The sequence below is a fragment of the Sus scrofa genome, chromosome 1, assembly GCF_054392235.1.
Source record: "Sus scrofa isolate SSC_HxYL_T2T_F1_AM1 chromosome 1, Sscrofa_HxYL_maternal_Yorkshire_Landrace_v2.0, whole genome shotgun sequence".
NCBI lineage: Eukaryota > Metazoa > Chordata > Mammalia > Artiodactyla > Suidae > Sus > Sus scrofa.
In genome coordinates, this window is record NC_139383.1 from 272217725 (window position 1) to 272244535 (window position 26811).

Below are 26811 nucleotides of genomic sequence, written 5' to 3' on the forward strand. Positions count from 1 at the left end.
GATCGCCCTGAGTTTTTTTGGACTCTGCTCTGCACTTCCTAACTGTGTAGCCTTGGGCTGAACCTTTCTGAGCCTCAGTTTCCCCATCTGTAAAGTGGGCATGATGCCAGGCCATGATGGGTTTTAGGGAAGTGTTGTTCACAAGACAACCGGGTAAGTACTTATCATGTTGCCTGGTCCATATTGAGCTTCTGTGTGCAGTAGGAGGTGTAGTTGGCTCAGGGAAAACAGGCTCAGAGCAGGGAAGTGCCTTCTCTAGGGCTCCAAGGCCAAGAGGAAAGTGGTCTGGGGGTCCAGGCTTCCGACTCCACCCTGTGTTCTCCTCCCCTCCCTCTCTTAGCCCCCTGGGCCTATTCTGTTCCCCAGATCAGGGGAAGCTTTGTTTGGGGATTGTTTTTCCTAAGAAGTTTCCTCTGTGGTGCCACTGGATGACTCAGAGTCCTGAGTCACCAGGAGGCTGAGGGCCAGGGAGGAGGGAGGAGGAGGGAGGAGGAGGGAGGAGGAGGGAAAGGGGAGAAGGAACAAGAAAGGGGCCCCAATTCCAGCCCTGGCTCTCCCTGCTTGATGGACTAGATCAGGCATGTCCTCTGTTCTGCCCGGCCTCAGTTTCCCCAAGTGCAAAGGAGGAGGTGGGCTCTGATAAAGCTGTTCCCAGTCCATGTGAGCCTCAGCATCCCAGGTTCCCAGGCCCCACCTCCAGCTATAGACTCAGAAGCTGGGTGTGGGGCCTGGGAACCTAAGTTTCCTGGAGCTCCCCAGGTGATTCTGCTGCACACCTGGCCTGCAGAGGTGTTGGGGAACCACGTGGCTTGAGGCTCCTTTGGGCCTCTGCTTGACTGTCTGACCATCTCCACTAACTCACAGCAAGCACTTTTCTTTTCTGTTCTTTTCTTTTTTTTTGCTTTTTTTAGGGCTGCACCCACAGCATATGGAGGTTCCCAGGCTAGGGGTCCAATCGGAGCTGTAGCTGCCGGCCTACACCACAGCCACAGCAACGTGGGATCTGAGCAGCGTCTGCGACCTACACCACAGCTCACGGCAATGCTGGATCCTTAACCATCTGAGCAAGGCCGGGGATCAAACCTGCATTCTCATGGATGCTAGTCAGGTCCGTTAACCGCTGAGCCCTGACGGGAACTCAGCGAGCACTTTTCTTGATGAATGCTTCGGCAGAATGGTGCACTAGAAGTGCATGGTCTTTAAAAAAAAAAAAACCCATAAAAACTAGCTTTATGGAAGTGTAATTTATGTAAATTGCTGGGGTAAATTTACCTACATATAATATTAATTCCATGATTTTGTAGTAAATTTACAGGGTTACACAGTGCCACCACCATTCAGTAGGAGAACGTTTTTATCACCCGTAATCACCCCTAAAAGGTGCCTGTGCCTGCTGGCTGGCAATCTGTGCACCCACCTCCTAGCCCACCAATAATCTACTTTCTGTTTTTCTGAATGCCCAGACCTGGGTGCAACTCCCAGCTTCACCCTTTCTGGCTGTGTGACCTCTACAGATTACTGCCCCGCTCTGAGCCTTGGATTTCTCTTCTGCAGGAGACGGAGTGTAGCCTCCTTGCAGTTCATTGTTTGAAATTCACTAATGTGATAGTGTCTGGTGCATGTAGGAGCCTGGCAGGCAGGGTCCAGGTTGTAGTACAGACACCCCTACACAGTTGTAACAATTCAGCAAACATTTGTTAGACTTACTGTGTGCCAGGCCCTGGGCGAAGCCCCTTAACTGCTGTATCTCCAATCCCCATAACACTTATGAGGTGAGCATTCATATCATTTCCGTTTTGTAGCTGAAGAAACTGAGGCACCGGGAAGGGGAGTAACTTTTCCAAGGACACGTAGGTAATGGGGGGGGGGTCAGGCTAGGAGTCTGTCCTAGGACCTCCCTTCCTTGACCATCACATGATAGATGAGAATCATGGAGTGAGGGACACAGTTCATGGACCCAGGGCAAGGTTCATGGCACATACTTCCCAGGGACAGGACCTGGCACAGTGGACGTGGGATTCAAAAGATGGTAGATAGTACAGATCTTCCTTGACTTTCAAAGGCGTTACGTCCCAATAAGCTGAAAATATCTTAGGTCGAAATGCCTTGAATACACCTAACATATCTCACCTTTATACATCATAGCTTCGCCTAGCCCACCTTAAAGGTGCTCAGAACACTTACATGAGCCTATAGTTGGGCAAAATCTAACAGGAAGCTTGTTTTATAGTACAGTATTGACTCTCTCATGTATTTGTTGAACGCTGTATGGACGACGAAAAATAGAGAGGTTGTATGGGTCTGGAACGGTTGTAAGTGTACCAGTGGTTTCCCCTTGTGATCGTGGGGCTGACTGAGAGCTACCACAGCCCCGTGGCATGAGAGAGGACCATACGGCATATTGCTAGCCCAGGGGAAATCAAAATTCAAAGTATGGGTTCTGCCGAATGTGTATTGCTTTTGCACTGTCGTAAAGTCAAAACATCATTAAGCTGGGCCATTGCAAATCGGGGACCGTCTGTACATCATACAGCAGAAGTGATGTGGTGCATGGAGCCTGCTGCAAGGTATGAGTGACATGGGATGCAGCAAGTGGACAGTGCACCAGGGTACACAGGCAGGACAAGGTATGAGGGACATAGGGCCTGATGTGGGACAGAGAGAACACTGTGTATGTGATGCCAGGTGTGTTCAAAGTACATGATGCAGGGAGGAGGTACCTAGGGTGCAGGGTTTGATATATCGCAATGGGGCAGAGGGTCCCCTTTCCGTGTCCGTGCCTGGGGCCTCAGCATGTAGCAGCAGGAGCCAATTTTCTCCTTTCACAAAGGCCTGTCTGTTTTTTTTCCTTCCTCCCCGTCTCTCTGGATGCCAAAGAGTGGGAGTGTCCCAGAGTACCCCCCATCATCCCGCCAGCTCAGACGGGGTCAAGGCTTGGGGCCAAGTCCATGGCTCCAGAAGAGGCTGCCAGACCCCCTGGTCCCCTCTGTGAGACAGCTGTGAGCACCAGTGTTGGCTGGGCCAGAGCCGGGTAATTTTCCTCTAAGCCGCCTTCTGCTCCCTGGCTGCCGCTGCTGGCCGTGAGCAAGTCTGTGTTCCGTTCCGGGGCTTAGGGAGAGAGATCCCTACCAGCTGCTGTCGGGGTAATGGAAACAGAGGTGTGGGGAGGAGGCTGTGACTCACAGGCTAGGATTTCCTGGGCCCTCCTGGCTCCCGACACGCACTCCCTTTTCTTGCCTCATCTGCGCAAGACCCCTGGTAGACTGATGAGGAGACTGAGGCTCAGAGAGACAGAGCGCTTGCCTGAGGTCACACAGTCAGAGGCAGAGCTGAAGCTAGACTCCCACTCTCCTGGAGGCAGGACATTGAGGACACAGAGAGGCAAGAGGTGGCCCCGAGGGTGTCGGGGGTGGGGGAGGGCAGGTCAGTGATGATGAAACTGCAAGAGCACGTGGATAGGAGTTCCCGTCGTGGCGCAGTGGTTAACGAATCCGACAACGAATCCGACTAGGAACCATGAGGTTGCGGGTCCGGTCCCTGCCCTTGCTCAGTGGGTTAACGATCCGGCGTTGCCGTGAGCTGTGTGGTGTAGGTTGCAGACGCGGCTCGGATCCCGCGTTGCTGTGGCTCTGGCGTAGGCCGGTGGCTACAACTCTGATTCGACCCCTAGCCTGGGAACCTCCATATGCCGTGGGAGCGGCCCAAGAAATGGCAAAAAGACAAAAAAAAAAAAAAAAAAAAAAAAAAAAAGAGCATGTGGATAGCAGATCCCAGAGGGCCTTAAAAGCCAAGCTGAGGAGTCCTGGCTTCTTTTGTCGGCACTGGGGGCTGCGGAAGGGTCTTGAGTAGGGAATGATACAATCTCTGTGGATAATGGGAGTTGAAGGCAGTGAGGAAGCTGATGTGGTGGTTCCAAGGAAAAGATGGGGGCCATGAATGGGACAGTGGCTGGGATGCGGGAGAGGGAAGTGGGTGTACAGTAGGGAGTACGTGGGGTTGAGCAGTGCTGCTCTGGCCTCAGCCCTGGTATATATTCTATTGGGATGATGCTGGCCAGACTCTGCCTGAAGAGTGTCCCGGAGGGTTCCAGAAACCCCCAGAAGGGCAGGCACCTGGCAGATGATACGGGTGGTTGAGAAGGTCCCTGGATGCTGGGATGCTGGTGAGGCCAGGAGCACACCTGGGAGAGGAGGCAGCACCCATTCTGGAGCCCTGCCTGTCACATGCCAGGCACTGGGTTTTGTGGGCTGGATCTCATTTAATTCTTCCAGGTGGTTTTGATTATTCCCTGAGCTGGGAAAGGAACAAAAGCATTCCATACCATACCTCTGTTTATGTTTAAGGGGGGAAAGTGCTTTTAAAAAGCCTTATTAAAATGAAATATTTGAATGAAAAATATCTTTGAGTCTCTGGTAGTTCTATTGTAGTTCAAAGTTTGAGATACCATTGCAAAGAATCTCTAATCATGCTCGCATTTGGAGTTTTACCATAACTAATGTTTACTAGGATCAAGTTCTGGCCTGTGAGATAGTGTGGCTATGCTCTACCCAAGGACACAGGCTCAGAGAGGTTGTGTCACTTGCCTAGGGTCACCTAGGTAGTAAGAGACAGGGCTGGGATTGGGTGGTGACCCCAGAACGCTTGTTCCTTGAAGTGGGAGCAGACCAGAGGGGAGGGCATCATAAAGAGATATGTGGATGGGGTGGGGGGCGGGGGTAGGCAAGCTGGGCTCTTTGAGTGCTGTTTCAAAGCTCTCTCTTGAGTTGCTTCCCCATCTTTAGTCCCAGGCACCCTCTGGGTCTCTGAGCCTCCAGTCCTCCTATGCTTTGGATGCAAGGATGCAGAGATAGAAGTCAAGTGTGCATACTGGGGCCTCCTGAACACATGCTGGAGGGTTGTCTTTGGGTGTTGTGATTATTGAGCGCCTGCTGTGTGCCAGGCACAGGGCCGGGAGCTCCTTTGGTCCTCCCATGGGGCAGGACTCATCACCTCATTTTATAGAGGAGGAAATGGAAATGCTGCAGAAGGCCCATTTGCCCAAGTTCCCCCCTGTGGTAGGGGTTCAGGCTCTGAGCAGGCCCACCTTGGACATTTTTTCTGTTTCTTTAAGGGCTGCACTTGTGGGTTATGTACGTTCCCAGGCTAGGGGTTGAATCTGAACTGCAGCTGCCGACCTACCTACACTGCCGCCAACAGCAATGGCACATCTGAGCCTTGTCTTCAACCTACCCCACAGCTCATGGCAACGCCGGATCGTTAACCCACCTTGCGGGGCCAGGGCTCGAACCTGTATCCTCATACTAGTTACTAGTTGGGTTCATTACTGCTGAGCCATGACAGGAACTCCTGACATTATCTGTTTTCTCTTGGATGGCAGATTTGCACCCTTCGCCCTGTTGGTCATTCTTGATATCCTGAGCACACTGAGGTGCCGCCACTGCTCCTGGATTCTGGAGCCTCTCCTCTGCCCTACATCTGCCCCTTTTGTGTTTTTCCAGAGTTCTGCCTGCAGAATGCAAACTGATGCCCAGACAATGGGCTCCCGCTTACAGGGAAGTCTCTGCTGTGCATGGCTTGGGGACAGAGAAAGGCTTCATTCAGAGCCTGCAGCAGGAAGGATGTGTCACCATCTTCTGAAGTCCTGTCATTATTGTTCCTGTCGTGGTGATTATTGGCCTAGGGTCCTTCCACTGTCCTTGCTGTATCTTACAGAAGGATGAACTTGACCCCCAGACAGACAAGGGGGAGTGCTCAAACATTATTTTCCTTTTGCTGTTTCTTTCAGAATCTTAAAGTCCCAGGGCCTGAAGGATCCTTGGACATAGGATAGCTTGCTTGTCACCTGAGTCCCCTTGGCTGGGTCACCACTGGACCACTCATTATCTTTCTGCAAGAGGGGAAAGGGAACTGGCATTTTTGAACATCTGTCTAATACTAGACAGGGTCCTCATGGTTTCATTCAATCCTCTCCACTCGCCTTTGAGAAAGACATTTTTTGCCCTGTTTTGTTTTGTTTTTTCTTTTCAGGGCCACATCTGCAGCATATGGAGGTTCCCAGGCTATGGGTCAAATAGGAGCTGCAGGTACTGGCCTACACCACAGCCACAGCAACGTGGGACCCAAGTCGCATCTGCAACCTACACCACAGCTCACAGCAACGCTGGATCCTTAACCCACTGAGCGAGGCCAGGGATCGAAACCGCATTCTTCATGGATAGTAGTTGGGTTCTTAACCTGCTGAACCACAATGGGAACTCCAGCATTTTTAATCCTGATTTTATACAAAAGGAACTTGAGTGTCAGAGAGTCAGAAACTCACTCAACCCTCTAGCAGACAACAACCACAGCTTCCTTTATATGTGTATATTTCCAGGCCAAGCGTGGGCTACGCCCCAAACGTATTTTATGTTATTAAATTCTCACAGCAACCCTGGGAATAAGGTGTTCTAGTCCCCATTTTACAGATGAGGAAGTTGAGGCTTAGGGAGCAGAAGCCACACAGCTAGCTAGGAAGCAGTAGGTCACGGATTTAAACCAGATTTTCCTGGCAGACGCTCTTTCCACAATCAGGCATATTGTTTTTTCTCCCTCTCAGAAAAGCCCTTCCTCTGTGGAGCAAGGAGTTATCTCCTGTGACTTCTGCTCCTCTGGCTGGGTTGGGGCACCACAGGCCCCACTGCCCCAGGGGTTTTAAATTAGAGGCTGTTTCCCATTTTCTCCTGGTCCTGTGCCACAGTGCCTATCATTGGGTCTCATCCTGTTGCTGGTTTGGGTTTGTGCCTGGACCCCCCTGTCAGTGGGCTGCGGGGTGCTGGAGGGACCAGGATATAAATGTTTGCTGCTGTTTACAGCCCCAGCTGCTGGCCTGCTGAACCTTCCAGGGCCTGAACCTCCCCCAGAGAAGGGGAGACCGACGTCGAAGTGGGCCCAGGCAGGAAAGGCTCTGGCTCTCACCATGGCCAGATCTGGCTGCTTCCAGGGCACCAGGTCAGGAAGTGGCAGGGCCAGGCTGTCTGTGAATGTCCTGCCCTGGCCCTCAGCACTAGGTGGAGTTGCCTCCGGAAGCTGGGAAAGAGCCAGTGGCTTTGGTCCCTGGGAGAGTTGGCCTCGTGGAGGTGGCTTCGGCCAAGCCCCACTGGCCATCTCCCCAACAGCTGTCCACACCCAGGATAGACCAAGCCAGCGCAGAGGTCCAGCTGGCCCTTATAGGGAGCCTTGTCATATCATGGGCTCAGGCCTCAGCTCTGGCCTGGGAACGGAAGCCTGGGTTCTAGGTCTGCTCTGCCAGGTACTCGCTATGGGACTCTGAGAAGTTACACTCCTATTCTTGGGGTCATTGTCTACAAGAGAGGGTGGACCAGTGACCATTGCTCTTCTGTGCAACGAACTCCAACAGTCTTCCTCCAGAGCAACCAATCATCTTGCCACTGAGCATTCCTATCCCTTTGTACAGATGAGTGACCCAAGGCTCAGAGAGGGAAAGTAACTTGCTCTGGGTCACACAGCCCAGACCTGAAGTCAAGAATCTCACTGTGAAGTTTGTGACCTTTCTCCTGCGCCAACACAATGCTCTTGCATGGTGTGTTTGTGTGGAACGGAGGCCTCTATGCAAAGGGACCAGCTCAGGAAGAAGGATGGGAACTTTGGGGAGCTCCTACCATGTGCCAGGCCTGGGGCCTCCTCACTGCTCTGTGAGCTGGGTATCATTCTCCCCACTTTATAAAATAAGGAAACTGAGGCCCCAGTCACAGGAGCTGAGTCTCCCGGATTCCAAAACACGTGTTCTTTCAAGCCCCCAGGGCTCCCCAGACCTTACCAAAGTCCTGTCCAGTGTCACCGAGTTTCGTAACTGGCTTCTTTGTTTACTGACCATTATTCCATTTAGCAAAACCCTGGGCCAGAAGGGAGGGTGTTCCCAGGAGGACCCAGAGCACAACAGTGAGCTGGAAAGCACACAGGCTCCGAGAGAGGGTGTCCCATGAGTGGCTGGCTGCCTGGGAATCAAGAATAGCAGTGTTTGGGGTGAAGAGAAAAGAACAGGGTGGGGTCTTCAAGGACCGGCCAAGGCCTTTTGGACATTGTGGCCGGAGGGTGGGGCCGCCTCCTCCTGTCTCTGGTGGCGGCTTCGGGAGGCTCAGGGAGACCTGGAGGCTAGCCTAAGGTCACAGAGGGAGCAGGGCCGGGGTTGGGTGTGGGGGTCCTGGATCAACTATGGGGGAGGGACATGGGCTGCACAGACCCTTCCCATGGCAGATGCTGAAAAGCTGCCTGACTGTGTGCAGCACTAGGTGGGAGCCAGGAACACCCAAGATCAGAAGTTAAGGGTATCTCTGAAGTCCCGAGAAAGGCAGGGACTAGGATGTGCTCACATAGCAAGTGGTGGCAGAGCTGGGCTGCCTCCCAAGTACAGGAAACCACACCTGACCTGTGTGCCCAGGAGTTGCACAGAGTCTAGAGATGCTGTAGTCATTCTTCACCCGGTGGCTGCAGCCTGGAGACTTTCCTAGGACATGCCTCTGTCTTGGATGCTCACACAGGTGCAGGGCTAGAGGGCTTTCTCAAGGTAACCTCTGCAAGGCTTGGCTTAGGCTTGAGCAGTTCAGCAACTGCAACCATTTACCTGTAAAGGTACAGTTGCTCCCTTCCTGCCCAGGTGGGATGGTGCTGGGAGGCCCTGCTTGATCCTCAGACAGAGATTGGGGGCTGGAGCTAGCCAGACTTGTGTGTGAATCTCAAAAGTGCCTCTTTCCAGCTGAGTGACCCTGAGCAAGTGACCGAAACTCCTTGAGTCTCAGTGTTCCGGTCTGTAAAATGGGAACTTCAATGCCCATTTCCCCTGGAGGCTGTGAGGAGACTCAGTATTGGACAACCCCCCCTTCCCTCTCTTCTCCCAGAGATGTCCAGACCCACAGGTGAGGTGGCACACTGCCATCAGTGACAGCCATGCCCCCTTGTGTAGGCCAGGGGCCCTGGCTGTCTGATTCACAAGGACCTATAGAGGCAACCTGGACCACTGCCCCGATTTTCCAGATGGGAACCCTGAGGCTCAGAGACCTATAAGTTCCAGATGTGGTTGCACAGCCAGGATCTGGGAATGCTGGGGCCAGGAATGAGCCTTAGAGCCAAAGCAGCAGGGCCTACCTCGTCTTTTGCATATAGAGACTCTGAGGCTCAGATAGGGATGGTGATTTGCCCAAAGACGCCCCGGAAGACAGCAGCAGAGGCAGGCTGAGCCAGGGCGTCTTCCATTCTACCTCGATGTTTTTCTTTTGTGTTTAAACTCACCCTGCCCCTTCTGAACTCAGACATCCTCTTCCAGGCAGGGAGCAGTGTAAGATCATGTTGTCCCCATCACAGACTCCACACGTCACTGCCCTGTAGTGAGAATTTCTAGGCCATGGGCTCCCCAAGGGCAGGAACCAGGACCTGTTCACCAGGTCTCCAGCACCGAGGACCCAGGCTCCAGAGGTACGTGACAGACAAAGCTGCAGGGACTTTGTGATCATTAACCTGGGGGCCAGTGACCCTGGGCTGGTGGTCAGGGATCCCTGGGGCCAAGGCCAAGCCACAGCTGTCCTCTGTTAATCACCAACTGAGCAGAAGGGACAGCTCAGCTGGGCCAGATGCCAACTTAGGTTCACTTTGGGGGGTAGGATGGGAGGGAAATTTCTTCTTCCTACTTTTTTTGGATTTTTCAAATCGTCTTAATGAGCAGGCATCACTTTAATGTCTATTTTTAAGGTATTATTTCTAGAGCAGTCTTTCATTAAAACAAAACAAAACAAAACCCACGTTGGATAAATACTTATAAATAGTTTCAAACGCTGCAGCACATTTAAAAATTTTTTACACAAATAGTTTGAGGTCTCATTTAGATACCATAACAATTCGCTCATTGTCAGCTTATAGCACTATGAGTTTTAGAACATTTTTCGATTATGTAATCATCGCCATAATCCAGTCTTGGAATGTTCTCATCACCCTAAAATGTTCCTTTGTGCCAGTTGTGGGTGCTTACCCCTGCCTCAAGCAGCCTCGGCTGCACTGGGAAGTAAAATTCTTCCTCTTTATCTTTTTCAAACAAACTGGCTTGACAGTTTGGTATTTACTCTCAATTTTTTTTTTTTTAAGGGCATATGCAAAAATAGACACCCTTAGGAAAAAAGACCAGAGAAACCATACTATAATCATTGTACAATTTGCTTTTTGCTCTTGGAGATCTCTCTGTGCTTATTGAGCGCCTACTATGTGCCAGGCACAGTCAGCGCTAGAGCATTCTTTTTTCACAGCTGCAGAGTGTTCCATTGTATAGTGGCTCCATAATTTATTTAATCAGGACATTTGAGTCCTTTCCAGTTTTCTTCAAACAATGCTTCAGTGAACATCCTTGCACGTATATTTTTCTGCTCCTCTGTAAGTAATACTGAAGGAGACGGCACTGTTTTCACATTGCGTGTTTCGAATTTGTATAGGCAGATTGCTTTCCAGAGAGGGGAAACCGGTTTATGCTTCCAACAAGAGCCTATGAGAACTGTGGGGGTTTTATAATCGTCCAAATGCCTAAGGAGAGGGAATAGCTCTCTGAATTTAGGGCAGAGCTGATCCAGTGCAGGCTCTGCAGCTTCGAGAACTCTGGCACTGCTCTGTGGCTCCCCAAAGACCCTGGGATAAAATTCAGATCCTTTAATGTGGCACACAGGCCCCCTGTGACCTCTGCTGCTGTCTCCCATCTCATCTCTTCTTGCTTGTGTGTTGCAGAAAGGACCCCTCCTTAGTCACTGCATGTGACCCGCCCTTTGCCCATGCCATTCCCTCCCCTAGAATGCCTTTTCTCAAGCGCCGTCCTTGTTCTTCAAGGCCCAGGTCACAAGTCCCTTTGTCCATGAAGCCTTCTTATAACCCCTGCAATCAGATTTATCTCCTTTCTTTGTGTGTTCCTTTAGCTCTTTATCAGACCCACAGTCCCCCTTAAATAGGAAGAAGTTGGGTGTGATGGAGGGCAAACTTGAGCCTGATTAGATGGAATCTGGGCTCCAGGAGGAGCTAGAACAGATGGCTAGATTTTGTGGGGAAGGGGGATCGGAACTCCCATTAACTAATTGGCAGACCAGACCATTTTCATGCACAGAGACTGGTTTAATCTTCAGCTACCATTACACCCATCTACCAGAGGTGGAGACTGAGGCATAGGAGAAGAAAGTTAACTTACACACAGTGGAGGTGGGAATCAAACCCACGTCCCCAACTCCCTAGGTCTCTTCCCTGTCATTGCACCAGGCTGTTAGGAAAGAGGGAGATCTGGGGTACAAAGGGAACTTGGAAATAGAGAAATTGGGTCCAGCAGAGTAGTGGGAGGGAGGAGAGGGGGTGAGTCTAACCCACTGATTGTAAGCCTCCAGAAGGAGAGGGGAAGGATGAGAAGGGAGCCTGGGAGTAGGGGAGGAGACTTGAATTCTTGTCTTCCCCAGGCAGAGTCAATAGCTAGGACCTAAAACCAAAAGAACAAGAAAAGCAAAACAAACACCCTGCCCCCCAAAGAAACCCAAGACAACAAGGGCTTGCGATGTAAGATGTGAAGGCAAACTCTGAAATCATCAGATAAAGGAGGAAGATAGAAACGGTTGGTTGCCCTGAGGTTGAAGTAAGTAGGATCTGAAAGGCAGAACTTTGTACTAATAAAGTGATTTTAAGTTCTGATAAAAATAAACTTCTAAGGAGTTCCCATCGTGGCTCAGTGGAAACAAATCTGACTAGTATCCATGAGGACGCAGGTGCAGTCCGTGGCCTCGATCAGTGGGTTAAGGATTGGCATTGCTGTGAGCTGGGGTGTAGGTCGAAGATGAGGCTCAGATCCCATGCTGCTGTTGCTGTGTCTGTGGCATAGGTGGGCGGCTACAGCTCTGATTCAACCCCTAGCCTGGGAACTTCCATATGCTGCAGGTGCAGCCCTAGGGGAAAAAAAAAAGAAAAACCTTCTAAAAAATGAAAACTTTTTGGGAGTTCCCTGGTGGCTCAGCTGATTAATGATCTGGTGTTGTCATTGCTGTGGCTCAGGTCTCTGTTGTGGCTTGGGTTTGACCCCTGATCTGGGAAATTATGCATGCTGTGAGTGTGGCCAAATAAATAAATCAATCAAAATTTTTTAAAAAGAAGAAAAGTAGGGCGATCTTTAAAGTAGAATCTGCTTGGAGTTCCCACTGTGGTAGAGCAGGTTAAATAGCCAGCGTTCTTGCAGCTGTGGCATAGGTGGGCAGCTGCTGCTCAGATCAATCCCTAGTCAAGGAACTTCCATATGCCATGGGTGCAGCTGAAATAAAATAAAAAGTAAAATAAAATAAAATAGAACCTACAGGATTTCTCTTATGGCTCAGTGGCTTAGCGGCTCAGTGGGTTAAGGATTTGGCATTGTCACTGCAGTGGCTCAGGTCCCTGCTGTGGTGCAGGTTGGATCCCTGGCCCAAGAACCTTCACATACTATGAGTGTGGCCAAAATTAAAAAAAAAAAAAAAAAAAAAGAACCTGCAATCCCAGTTTAGAAGTCTGCCCACCCTCTCTGTCTTGCCTGCTCAAGGATGCAGTGAAGGCCAGCCCCCTGAACTGTGTCCTTAGTTGGTGACAGCCACATACTGCTTAAGTGGGTGGTCCACCCAGACCATCTGGACTGTGTCCTTAGCTGGTGACAGCCACATACTGCTTAAGTGGTGGTCCACCCAGACCATCTGTGGTCAAATCTTGGCTGTTTCATTTTTCTAGTTGTATGCAAGCTGCTTAACCATACTGCACTCAGTTTTCCCCTCTGTAAAATGGGGCTGTCGGCAGTACCCAGTCTGTAAAAAGGATGTTAGGATGTGTCAGCTCTCGAGTGATGGTTGTGTGACGGATGGAAAACCTTCAATAAATATATATTTTTTGCTGAAGATCTTAGGTGCAGAGAGGGGAGAGGTCTTGCATGGATCACACAGGAGGCTAAGCTAGGTGGGCTCCCCTGCTATTTCTGCAAGCATCCATTTAGTGTGCACCCAGTTAGTGCCTGCTGTATGCCAGGCCTTGTGCACCCTGGGAGCTGGGGTGAAGGGGCGGCCGCGCCCAGCTGGGTCGGTCCCGGTGGGAATCCTGTTGACTTTAAAATCCAGGCCAGATCCCCGCCCTTCCCGGCCCCGCGGGGGCCCAGCCCTACCCCGCGCGCCCTCCCTGTGGGGCGGTCCCGGCTTGGGCGGGATGGGCGGGCGGTTACTTAAAGTCGGTGACTGGAGAGGCCGCGGCTGCAGCCCGGGTCTACTGCCGCTGCCGCTGTCGCTGCCATGGCACCGCACCGCTCCGCGCTGCTTGGCGCGCTGGTCGTGGCGCTGTGCGCGCTGTCGCCGCCCGCCCGCGCGGCCACCGCGTCGCGGGGGGCGCCCCAGGCACGGGCGCCCCAGGGGCGGGTATCCCCGATGCGGGTGAGTGCCCGGGGGGCCCGGGGGCTCCCGGAGTAACTCTCTATTGTAAGTTCTTGCAGATACAGCTCTAGGAAAAGGGGAGTAATTCAGGTCTAGAATGGAAAAACTGTTTTGTTGCTTTGTAAGTATCTTGCAGCTTCGGGGCTCCGGTGGATGGGGGTGGGAGCCTCAGGGTGCTGGCTGTTTCCCTCCCTGGAGGCTAACCTGACCTTGGCCGGATTTCTTTTTCCCTCGCAGCTGCCTTCTGGTTTCTATATCCATCTCTGCCGCCTGATTTCTCCTCTTGCTTGCCTAGTTTCTCCTTCCCACTGCCTCACTTCTCCCCTCCCCTCTTCTGATTTCTTCTTCCATTTCAGATTCCTCTTTCTCATCTAATTGCTCCCTCCCTCTTCAGTATTTCCCTCCTTACTCGTGTGATCTTATTTCCACCTGCTTATCATCCTTACTGTGGTTTAGTCTCCTCTCTGGGATGTCTCCTCTGTGCTGTCTGGTTTCTCCTCCCTTTTGTGGCCCCTTCGTGTTCTCCACCCCTCTGCCTGAGTTCTCCCATCTGTTTCTTTCTTTCTTTTTTTTTTTTACTTCTTCCACCAGATCCGGCCTGAGGTGACCTGCGCCTGCTGACTTCCACCCTCTGACCCCAAGCTAACCAATCCCGCTCTGTTCCATCTCTAGCCCCAGTGCATGTCTGATGGCCTTTCCCCTCCCTCAGCCTTGACTGTCTCTTCTCCAACAGGCTCCTGCAGAACCCCTCCTCCCTCCCCGCCGCTGCTGTGTCCTCTCACCTTTTCCAAGAATTGGAATTTGGGGGGTGGGGTTGGGGGGGGGCAGGAGGGAGGAGGCAGACAGCGCAGGAGGCCACTTGGGTTCAGTCATCTCTGCCCTTCTTGGAGGTGTGATGGGGACATGAGTGGGGCATGGGAAATCTCACTTCCAGAGAGCAAAACCAGACAGGCTGTGTGACCTTGGGCCAGTCCCTTCCCCTCCTGGGGCCTCGATTTCCCCATCTGCAGGGTGGTGTTGGATACCAAGCTCTCTGAGGACCCTTCTAGTGCTAAGAGCCACCGAAGATGCTGGAGGGGAACAAGCTGAGCCGCTGGGGACTCCCAGATTTACCGCTGCCTTTGGAGGGGTCTCCCCATGGTCCCAGAGTTTGCACTCTTGGAACCTGGGGGCAATTCCTGCTACGTCATTTCTTAACTGGGGGCCCCTGGCAGAGTCACTTCACCTCTCCATGCCTCAGCTGTCACATCTAATTGGCACTAAGAAAGGAAGGGAGAAAGGAGGGAGAGCCTTCTCTTCCCCCATCGCCAGAGAGCCGAATAGGAGAGACATACGTTGGCCACGGACAGGGCTTGGAGCCTAAGCTCTGCCCTGTTTGCTCGCTCATCCAGGCAGGGGGCGTAGAAGAGGGTAGACTTGCCTCCGGGGTGGGGAGAGTTAGGCTCAAGTGAGATGCTCTTGGTGCTGGAAACCACCCTCCCTCGTGCCCCGGGGTCACTCCTCGCCAAGGCCCCTGCCCTTGCTCAGGCTCTGCCCGGTCTCTTTCAGCCCAGCACCATGGTGGTGGAACACCCCGAGTTCCTCAAGGCAGGGAAGGAGCCCGGACTGCAGATCTGGCGTGTGGAGAAGTTCGACCTGGTTCCTGTGCCCCCCAACCTTTACGGAGACTTCTTCACAGGCGATGCCTATGTCATCCTGAAGACGGTGCAGCTGAGGAACGGGAACCTGCAGTATGACCTCCACTACTGGCTGGGTGAGGCTGGCCCCCACCCCAGTCCCTCCACCTCCACCCCAGCCCCTCTGCTGCAGAGCACAGACCTTTGAGTCATGGTCTCCAGGAAGCGCCCATGAGAATTACGGGACTGTTGAGCATCAAGTGTGTGCCAGGCCCTTGGTTATGTGTTCCCAAGACTCTAGAGCCACCTGCCCAAGTTCAGACTTCAGCTCTGCCCTTTGGCAAAATATCCAGTGTCTCTGTGAAGTGGACATGATGATCGCACCAGACCACCTCATAGGACTGTTGTGAGGGTTAAATTATGGCGCTCAGAACTGGGGATGCCTTGGGGACCCTGGACCCCCCCCCCCCCCCAGCTCCAGCCTCAACCCAGCTTGCCCTTCAGACTTGGGGGCCTGGAGTTTTGCCACAGCTCTGCTGTGTGACCAAGTCCTTCCCCCTCACTGTGCTTTGGTTTCCTGATGCTCCCTGGCCTGACTTCATGCTCAAGAGGGCTCAGGGTGGGTGCTAGGGAGCATCTCAGAGCTGGGAGGACTTTTAGAGACCGTGGAGGCCCTGCACCTCCCCCATTATACAGATGTGTTAACTGAGGTTCGTGGGAGGCAGCATCACAGGGCAGTGCTGGGGGCTCCAGGCTCCTCCTCCATAGGAGGCTGGGACCACGTTCAGAAGCCAGGCTCATGCTGCTCTGATGTCCCCCAGGCAATGAATGCAGCCAGGATGAGAGCGGGGCAGCTGCCATCTTCACCGTGCAGCTGGATGACTACCTGAACGGTCGGGCCGTGCAGCACCGCGAGGTCCAGGGCTTCGAGTCAGCCACCTTCCTTGGCTACTTCAAATCTGGTCTCAAGTACAAGGTGAGTGCCAGGCAGCAGGGACAGATGCACCAATGGCAGAGTTCACTCAGGTCTCTCCATCTTTCAGTCTTGTGCGGTAACGTGGGCAGACAGGTCAGAGTTCAGCCTTTGCAGTTGGCCAGCCCTGGGTTTGAATCCTAGGCACTTCCTAGCTGTGTGACCTTGGACAAATCACGCTCCCTCTCTGAGCCTCTGGTTTCTTACTAAATTGAGAGAAGAAAATTCCCCATCACATCACAGGGTGGTCTTTCTAGCCCCAATTGGTAAGGGGTGGGCCATTGGTGGAAACTTTGCTTGCCTGAGGCTTGAGCCTGTAGCCTTTAGTTCTTAGGCCCTGCCAAGAGAGGGGCCTATGTTAGGTATTTGACCTAACATTAGAATTCATTAGAATCTCCCTTGAACTTGACCTCTGAAGTCTGAGCCCCAGCCTCCAGCCAGGTGGGGTTGAGCAAAGCCAAGCTGAGACCCCCCAAGAGCCTGTGACTTCATATGCTATGTGACTTCTGGCAGACTTGGCCTGTCTGAACCTCCCTTTTGCCTTCAGTTATAGGAGAGCCAGTTGTACCCGCCCTTCAGGCCTGGGGAGAGGATTTAGTGAAGGCTTAGCTGGGAAACGCTTTGCACAGGGCTTGGTACCTTGGAAGGGTTCTGGGAAAGCTGTAACTTTGCAAAGCCGGGCTTATCTTTGGTCAGGATAGGGAGGGGATCACAAGCTTTGATGGCCTTAATGTTAGGGTTCAGATCTCTTATTTTAAGGGAGGGTGGGGACACTGGGAAACTGAGGCACAGAGAGGTTAAGCAACTGACCCAGGGTCACCTAGCAAGTCAGTCCCACAGCCAGGACTAGAACCCAGATCTCCTGACTCCCAGCTTTTTCCCACTACATCAACCTGCCTCTCGTGAGCAGGAGTCTAGGATAGGGATCAAGCCCAGTCTATCCTGCTGATGTGCTGTGTGACCTTAGAGAAGTCATTGTCCATCTCTGGGTCTCTGGGTCCTCTGTGTTAACAGAGTGGTGACCCTGCCTGCTCAGCTGACACACTGGAGATTAGATGATGGGAAAGTTCTCGAGAGACTGAGATAGCAGAGGAAGGGTGTGTCCTGGGAACAGGGCCTCAGCCCTGGGCTTGGTGGAGCTGGGCGGGATTCCCTGGAGCCTCCAAGCGCCCCCTGTTGGCCACCTCATCCATGCCCACAGCACCTCCTGCGGTCCATCCAACTCTACCTTCTTCCCATAGCCTCTTCTGGGGCCTTGGTACCAGCAGGAGAGGTGAAAAGCCTGAGACCCAGGCCCCGGACTGGGAGAGTGACCAGGAATGTTTTCAACCCCTAGAGCTGAAAGTGGAAAGAGTACTTGATCAGGAGGCAGAGATTGGTTCGGATCCCAAGGCTACCCCTTTCACTGCTGTGTGCCTCTGGGTGGGTCCACTCACACATTCCCCATTTGTCATTCATTCAACAAACATTTATCAAGCCCCTGTAACAATAGCACCTGTTTGGAGTTCTCGTGGTGCAGCAGAACCGAATCCAACTAGGAACCATGAGGTTGCGGGTTCAATCCCTGGCCTCGTTCAGTGGGTTAAGGATCTCAAGTTGCCGTGAGCTGTGTCCTGTAGGTTGCAGACATGGCTCGGATCTTGCGTTGCTGTGGCTGTGGCGTAGGCCAGCAGCTGTAGCTCTTATTTGACCCCTAGCCTGACCCCTAGCCTGGGAACCTCCATATGCCATAGGTGCGGCCCTAAAAAAAAAGAAAAACAAAAACAATAGTGCCTGTTCACTGCTGCTGTGTGGACGACAGCAACTTGTGGACAAGCTAAGCAGCTTATACAGCTGATAAGTGACAGAGCTGGAAATTTAGACCCAGGCGTGAAGGGCTCAGTACAGAGCTGGTTCAGTAGACATTTGAAGACTCCCTGGTCTCTGATCTCAGCTCAGATGGAACCTAGGAATCTGCATCGTTAGGACCTCCACCCTCTGGTGGTTCTTCCGAGATGTTCTTGGACTGGACTCCGAGGAAGGCTTCAAGGGGTGGGTTCCCAACCCAGGCCTGCCTTTGGGACTTCAGTCCTGAAAGGCCTTGGCTTTTGGTGGGAATGTGAGATCCAAGGCTAGTCCTGTTTTCCACCTTCTCCGCAAGTCCTCCAGCTGCCCCCGCACTTGGCAGGCCCAGCCCCAAGGTTCCTGGCCTGGCGCCCTCATCAATTATAGATCTCCAAGGAGCAGAGCCTGTTATGCAAGACTTGTTTCTGTGAAAGCCTGCTCCTCAGAGCTAATTCTGTCCTCGGGGTGTGAGAAGGGGCAGAGAAGGGATGAGAGCTGCTAGAAAGAGCTACCATTGGGACTGGCCTGTCCTGAGCTGGGACGCCCAAAGCCTTAAAAGTCACTGCATTGTTCAGAGCCATTGATCCCTTCTCTCCTTCCTCCTGATTCCCAGACAGAACCCTAGAGACCCCTTGGGGCTGGGTTATTTGAAACCCTTTGTTTAAGCAGAGTCTGAGCTGCGCAGTCCCCTGGCCTCAAGGAACACAATGGGAAACCCGCAGAATCACTGAGCCCCTTCCTATTCTCCATCCCATTTCTTAGCTAAGGAACCCTGAGTTTAGCAGGTGGCGAGGACCAGCCCCCATCAATAGGTTTTTCTCTGTTTTGGAAACAGCTTAACATATTTTAAATTGTAGATTTTTATAGCTTTTCTCCTTCTTCTAACTACAAGTGTAATACAAGCTTATAGTAAAATGTCAAACATAGAAATAGAGCTTTTAGAAAGTGGAAGTCCCCATGATTCTACTCTGGGAGATATACACCAAATGGTACATAATTTTTCTCTATATATGAACATATAAATATGTATTATTCATATATAGAGAACACACATATATATATCATCACTTTAATTTTGAAAGTGACTTTTAAAATAATATCCTATTAAATTAAAAAAAATTATTATAGTTGATTGACAGTGATCTGTCAATTTATCCTATTAAATTTTGTTCAAATAATTTGATGCCAATCTCTGCCCACTTGATGATTAAACCATAGAAAGCAACATCAGTCTTAAATGTTATAGTAAAAAGAGTGAAAAATTGTAAAACTTTCAAAAAAGTCCTATGCTTGTACTTGGCGATCTGCAAACGTCTCCTAAGAGCTTACTTTCATTTTTGTTAACTAATCTCTCCAAGTCTAATTTCCTAGATCAGTAAGATTAGAGGAGTTAATCAGGAAATGCCTGTCCACATTCACTAGAAATCAAGTATTTTTTTAATTTATAAATTCACAGAAAAGAATTTGTTGGAACTGAGATTTATGACATTGAACAATCTTTTTCCTTTTTTAAAAGAAAGTTTCTATATTTTTTTTTTTTTCTTTTTGCTCTTAGGACTGATTGTGCAGCATATGGAAGTTCACAGGCTAGGGGTCAAATCAGAGCTACAGCTGCCAGCCTATACCACAGCCACAGCAACGTGGGATCCGAGCTGCATCTGTGACCTACGACACAGCTGATGGCAATACCAGACCTTTAACCCACTGAGCAAGACCAGGGATCAAACCCACATCCTCATGGATGCTAGTCAGGTTCATTATGGCTGAGCCACAACAGGAGCTCCCTCTATTTTTCAATAAAGAATAAATGCTTGTGAAGTTCCCATCGTGGCTCAGCAGAAATTAATCTGACTAGTATCCGTGAGGACGCAGATTCGATCCCTGGCCTCACTCAGTGGGTTAAGGATCTGGCGTTGCTGTGAGCTGTAGTATAGGTCGTAGACTTGGCTGGGATCCCGCATTGCTGTGTCTGTGGTGTGGGCCGGCAGCTGTAGCTCCGATTAGACCCCTAGCCTGGGAACTGCCATATGCTGTGGGTATGGCCCTAAAAAGAACACAACCCCCCCCCAAAACAAAAAACAAAACAAAACAAAACCAAACAAAAATCCCCAAGAATAAATGTACACTTGAACAAGTAAAATATTCTAGAGATGTATAAAAAAAGTTTTAAAGATTTTTCTCTTCCCTCTTTCCCCCGTTTCCTCCTCTCTGAGGAATCCATGGAAATGGTCTGTGTGTCTGTCTAGTATCTTTTGGAAAAACTTTTCAGATCCACTGTCTCTTTATCTCTAGTTGAATGAGGTCCCAGGCTCAGTGCTGCCCACAGACTCTCAGGAGTTCCTGGGCTAGCAGACTTGTGGGAGGCTGGTCCCTGGAAGGGCAAACTTCAGGGTAAATATTCCCCCAGTTCGCTAGGACCCTGGGCATGGGGTCTGACCTCAGTTTCCTTGCCTGAGAAGTGGGGTAAAGGGAGTCACTAACTCAGGGTCTTGTGGGGACCACATTGCATATCCACAAAGCAGGTGCCACAAAGCATGGGGCTTAGTACGAGGAAGCCTCTGCAGTCATTACCAAGTGAGTACAGGGTATTGCATCTTCCCCAGCTGCCCTTCCTTACTGCTCCCCAGCAGGAGGGCCCCTGAAGGCAGGTGGAAAGAAAGGCTCTGTGAATACCTTGGCCACCCTGCTGAGCCCAAGGGGATGCTCTTGAAAGCCTCATGCTGGTACCTAGAAAGGACACCAGGGGGCGCTCAGCTCACAACAGGAGGGAAAACCACACCACCACATTTTTTACTTGATCAAGCTTGCTCTGAACAGTGGATTGATTATTCCTGCCTCCCTTCCTGGGTGACCCTAGTAATGTTCACTCTAAGAACACCTGATGTTGGGGGGGGGGAAAGTGGGCCTTACAGACTTAGTCACACCTGAGTTTGAATTCTAACTCCACCATTTACTAGCTTTGAGATCTTGGGCCAGTCTCTTCACTTCTGGGATCTGCTTTCCTCATCCTCATAAGATGGGGATAATGACACCCCCCTCATAGATGACACATGCAAAATGCCAGCCCAGCAGGCATTATCATTTCACAATCACTTCTGTATGGCTCACTGTTGTGTGTAGACATAAGGGGAACCCGGTTATCCTCTCTCCCTTTGTCCCTGCCCCTCATGGGCTCAGTGCAGCCAGTCAGACTTGGCTTCACTCTGCAAAGTGAGACAGCAGCCAGAGGCCTGGAGGAGATGGCCACATTTCTGGCTTTAGTGGCCAGGGAGACACGTCTGGTCTTAGCTGCCAGGGTGGTGTGTGCCAGATCGTGAACAAGAGGCAAGGTTTTACTCCTTAGCTTTGCCACACGCTTGCTGAGTGCCGTTGAGTAGGTCACTTCACATCTCTGGGCTTCATTTTACTCATGAGTAAAATGAGGAGCTCTGTAAGGACCTTCTCAGCTCTGATTTGATGTCCCTGAGGCCTGGGGCCTGGGATCCCTGAGCACTGGGGCTGGGGACTGCTCATGAGGAAGCCCAGCCCACTTTACTTGGCCTTTTGCTGAACCAAGGACAGTTTTGACCCCTGCAAGGAAGCCTTCCTGAGATTCCCTGGGACTTGGTGCCCACTACAGGGGGTGGCACTGCAGAAGCTTATGTCACCATTGCAGAAGGGAGAGGCGTGAGGCTCAGAGAGGGAAAGAGACTTACCCAAAGTCACCCAGCACTGTAGTGCCAGGACAGGGACTTGAACCTGAGGTTGGTGCTCTGTCGCTTACCTGCAGCTGCCTCTGAAGGCACAGCTGAGTGGGACTTGCTGCAGCACCGTCGAGGAGGGCAGAGGATGGTTTCGGCTGGAGCAGTCCTCCTAGAGAGCCTTGAAGGATGGGAAAGCATTGGACGAGGGCTTCTCAAAGTGGGTTTTGCAGAACACTGCAAGCAGATTGCAGGCAAGATGTGAAGGAGAAAAGCAGTTCTGGATTCAGTAAAGTAGGGAAGTTCTATGTAAAGAAAAGGCAGCTTCAATCACCAAAGGGCTTCCCAGAGCTTTTATCGTGTGGATGTGCTTTGCGTGTGGTCAGGGGGCAAGGAAGGAGCATTCCTTGTGCTTATTTGATCATGGAACTCTTTCCTTGCAGTATATCTTGGCAGATTAGAGTTCTTTTTTTCCTGTCTTTTTAGGGCCACAACCCATGGCATATGGAGGTTCCCAGGCTAGGAGTTGAATCGGAGCTGTAGCTGTAGGCTGTAGCCGCAGGCCTACGCCACAGCCACAGCAACAACAGATCCAAGCTGCACCTGTGACCTACACCATAGCTCACAGCAATGCCAGATCCTTAACCCACTGAGCGAGGCCAGGGATCAAACCTGCATCCTCATGGATACTAGCCAGATTCGTTTCTGCTGAGCCACGACGGGAACTCCTGATTAGAGTTCTTTAGCATATCCCTTGGGAAAGGCAGGTTTTGAAAACAGAATGTTTACAGCTTTTTGATCCAGGAAAGGGAGCCCAAGGATCTTTGTTAGTAGAGTATGAGATTCAAAGGGGTGACAGCAAGGTGCAATGGGGAGGGAATCTGCTGGAAGGCCACTGGTGCCCAAGCCAGAATTTCCTAAACTTCATCCCTATCCTTTCCCCCGTCCCTGCTTCCCCAGGCCTGTTCCCCAGACTAACGCTGTCTCCTTGACCAACAGAAAGGAGGCGTGGCATCAGGATTCAAGCACGTGGTACCCAACGAAGTGGCGGTGCAGAGACTCTTCCAGGTCAAAGGGCGGCGTGTGGTCCGCGCCACCGAGGTGCCTGTGTCCTGGGAGAGCTTCAACCGTGGCGACTGCTTCATCCTGGACCTGGGCAACGTGAGTCCTGCCCTGCCCTTTCCCCAGGGCCTCTGAGTCCTCCAGGCCTAGCCGGGCCTGACTCCTGGAAGTGGACACATCCACATGGACAAATGCAAAGACACAGCAGGGCAAGTCACGGGGACAGCAGCCCCTGTGCATGAGACAGACGCACCTGCAGAGACTCGGGTGTGGACGTGCCTGGCGTGTAGACTCGGACGTGGCACTTATGGGCACACACACCCTGGCACTGCATACTATAAGCCCTCGCCCAGCAGGCATGGACATGGCACCACAATGAATGCCTGCATGTGGAGACGTGGGCGTGTTGTTTAAGGACCCACCTATGTGTGTCATACCTGTAGTTGCACATGCACACTTGTATGTGGCAGTGTGTGTGGGATACACTTACCCAGGCCCACCTTTCAGATGTGATGCTTTGTACACATTTTCCCCAAATGCACGTGTAATTGTACCCACAAAAGACCATACCCCCACCTCCATCTCTACATGCAAACAGAGGTGCACACTTAGTGTAAGCTTCTTATCAGCATGTAACGGACACACAGAAGCGTGTACAGCTTTATGGATTCACAGCATGAACACATGTGTGGGAGGAACACCCAGATCAAGAAACAGAACGTCACCAGCCCCCAAAAGGCCCTACATGTCCTCTTCTAGTCCCTTCATCCCCAAGGGTAACCATCATCCTGCACTCTCCCAACCAACAGCACAGCGTAGTTCCACTTGTTTCTGAGCTCCATGTACATGGCATCATTCCTTGTAATGTCTGACTTTTTGCTCAGCATTCTCTTTCTTTTTCTTTTCTTTTTTTTGGCTGTACTCATGGCATGCAAAAATTCCTGGGGCAGGAACCCACTGAACTCACACCATAGCAGCCAGTGACCTGAGCCACAGTCATGCCAATGCTGGCTCCTTAACCCACAGGGCCACCAGGGAACTCCTGTATTCTCTTTCTGAGATCCATACACATTGTTGCTTTTAGCTATAGATTGTTCATTCTCCTTGCAATATAAGGTTTGATTGGGTGGATATGCTACAGTTTATTTATTTGTTCTCTTGTTTGTTTGTTTTTTTCTGTTTATGGATGCACCTGTGGCAGATGAAAGTTCTGGGTTAGGGGTTGAATGGGAGCTGCAACTGCCAGCCTACACTGTGGCCACAGCCGTGCCAGATCTGAGCCTCATCTTCCACCTATGCCACAGCTTTCAGCAAGGCCGGATCATTAACCCCTTGAGTGAGGCCAGGGATTGAACCTGTATCCTCACGGACCCTGTGTCTGGCTCTTAATCCGATGAGCCACAACGGGAACTCCTATTCATTCCCTTATTGATGGGCACTTGGGACAGTTTGGGGCTGTTCCAAGTGGTGCCACTCTGAATGTTCTTGCACAGGCCCATTGGTGGATGTGTGAATCCCCTTCTGTTGAGTATATTCCTAGGAGAGGTTGCTGGGTCCTCGGATATGGGGCTAGTGAGCTTCAGAAGTATAGCCAAATAGTTTCCCAAAGTGGTTATGCCAATCTCTGCTCCCATCAGCAGGCAAACATTTATAGTCACATTCCATGTGTAGCTGTACCTTTGATAAAACATAGAACCCAAGCCATACACTCACATACCCCAGTGTACACAGACCACACCCCTTGTGCTTGGATGTGGGCGAGTGTGCTCCACTGGCCCTCATCCGGGCAAACAGAGACCAAAGTGAGCTTACACACCCCCACAGTCTCCTCCTTGTTATATCACTGGGTAGGACTTGCATGAAGCTGGGTGCATTGCCTTACGTGGGGTCCCTGTCTTACAGGACATCTACCAGTGGTGTGGCTCCAACAGCAATCGGTATGAGAGGCTAAAGGCCACCCAGGTGTCTAAGGGCATCCGGGACAATGAGCGGAGTGGCCGGGCCCATGTGCACGTGTCTGAGGAGGATGCCGAGCCTGCCGGGATGCTCCAGGTACCCATAGCCACATCCCAGGAGTGCAGTGGGGGGCAGAGCCTGGGGACAGAATGCTCAGGTCTCTCCTCCACCCAGTAGGCAGTTTCGAGGTGAATTTGTTTTTCTGCCAAGCCAGAAGAACATCTTCCAGGACAACTCCCAGACTCCTCTGAGAGGCGGGGCTGGCATCCCAGGACCTCACTTTCTCACGGGGAGGACCAGGTCCGCCAGAGGAGCTGAGTAGAAGGGTCTTGGCATCTTCTGAGGGCCAGCCTGGTGCTGGAGCCGGGTCAGAAAGAGAAAATGGAGTCCAATCCCCTCTTTCCTCTTCTCACTGTTACTGGTAGTTTATAGCCCATTTCCTAGTAGGGTTTTGTTTTTTATTTTATTTGTTTGGGCTTTTTTTTTTTTGGTCTTTTTAGGGCTACACCTGCGACATATGAAAGTTCCCAGGCTGGGGATCAAATTGGAGCTGTAGCTGCCAGCCTACACCGGAGCCACAGCAACACGGGATCCAAGCTGCATCTGTGACCTACACCACAGCTCACGGCAACACTGGATCCTTAACCCACTGAGCAAGGCCAGGGATCAAACACGAGTCTTCATGGATACTAGTCAGGTTCATTACTGCTGAGCCACGATGGGAAACCACCTCCCCCCCATTTCCTAGTAGTGTATAGCATGATGGCATTGCCAGCCTTTGTACTTTGAGGGATATATCAATAGAGGCGAAGTTCGCCAGGAAAAGGAGGAGACTGTGAGCTGTGCTCCATGTCACTTGGCTCCTGCTGGTCTGGGGGCCTTGAGTTCTGGTTTTTAGGAAAAGTAGAAGGCGACTGTTATGGGGAGAGGCCTGGGCAGGAGGGGCAGTAGCGGGGGCCATTGAGGTTAGAGGTAGCTCAGAATGGAGGTGTGAAAATAGGCTCTAAAGTCACAGGGATACGGGTTCAGACGTTGACCTAAGCACCTCATAGCTCTGTGGACAAGAGACTCCATCTCTGGACTTCTGATTCCTTTCCTGTGAAATGAGAATGGTAATATGTGCTTCTTGGCATGGGTGTGACGATGAAATGAGGTCTGTTAAAGGCATGCGGGGAAAGGTGTTCAGAGCTGTAGTTATTCTTCGATGGCTCCGAGGAAGTGGTAGAGTAAGTATCTGAAGGACTGTCCTGGAGGCAGAGGAGCAAGGGGTTCTCACAGAGCTCCTGGGGACAGGGGACAGGGAGGGAAGGACTTGACAGGCAGCCCTGGTTGAGCTCCGCTCACAAGGGGCATGTCGAGAGATGCAGGACATCTCCTGAGGGGGCCCTGCCCTGAGTGGAAGGTCACCGTGGATGCCCGTGTGGTCCTTGCCTGCCTGGGGAGGGAGCTCTCTCAGGAGCCCAGGCCCCTCCCTGGAGGAGGAGGCCGCTGGGAGCTCACGACCACCCTTTCTTCTCTCTATCTCTCCACCTGCTGCAGGTGCTGGGCCCCAAGCCAACTCTGCCCGAAGGTACTGAGGACACAGTGAAGGAGGACGCGGCCAACCGCAAGCTGGCCAAGCTCTACAAGGTAAGCCTCAGCCGCTCGGCCCCCTGGGACTGGGGTCAGGACAGGAAGGCAGGAGGTCTAATCTTCCTGAGCTCTGCTGCTGCGGGGCCTTGAGCAAAGAAAGCGGTGCAGGGCTGGGGTGGGGGAGATTTGAAGGGGAAGGGGGTGCGGTGCTCACATTTCCAGAGGATGCCCATCTACTGCCTTTGCCTTCCTGCCCCAGGAATGAGAGCGTGTGAGCAACCGCAGACCCATCTGAGTCACGCTCATCTGTGGGGAACCTCAGGGTTCCTAGTTGGATTCGTTTCTGCTGCGCCACGATGAGCCCGCCCCACTTTTATTTTTTATCTCCTTTTTTTTTTTAACTGATGGGGTTGAATATCTTTTCGCCAACTATGCAGTCCGTTTCCTGTGCCACCGCATTCCTGCATTTGATCCCTCCTTCCTTTTCCACGTGCAGTTTCCACGCTACGCTTGTGTGTAGGTCACAGGTGTGGTTGTGACAAAGCCGAAAAGGACAGAGAAACCCTGAATGAGCCTTAGGGGTGGAGGGTGCCAGGCCACGTGTTTGTGGGGGTGGGAGTGGGATGTGGGGCCCCCCCCCCGACGTGTGGGCTCGGGGGCGCCCGTGGGTAGGCTGAGGCGGTGGAGGT

The 26811-nt window shown here is 51.8% G+C and overlaps 1 protein-coding gene across 28 annotated transcripts in view; it reads left to right on the plus strand.

Annotated features, from left to right (window-relative positions):
• GSN (gelsolin) overlaps window positions 1–26811 on the plus strand; it is a 77258-nt gene that overhangs the window by 36060 nt on the left and 14387 nt on the right. For 10 of the 28 annotated variants that reach the window (XM_085008648.1, XM_085008794.1, XM_085008962.1 and 7 more), the window contains 6 exon segments: window positions 13499–13560; window positions 14988–15192; window positions 15877–16031; window positions 22532–22693; window positions 24497–24646; window positions 26090–26179. In XM_085008648.1, coding sequence (XP_084864774.1) covers window positions 13537–13560; window positions 14988–15192; window positions 15877–16031; window positions 22532–22693; window positions 24497–24646; window positions 26090–26179 — 786 coding nt within the window. In that variant the 5' untranslated portion in view covers window positions 13499–13536. 28 annotated transcript variants of the gene reach the window in all.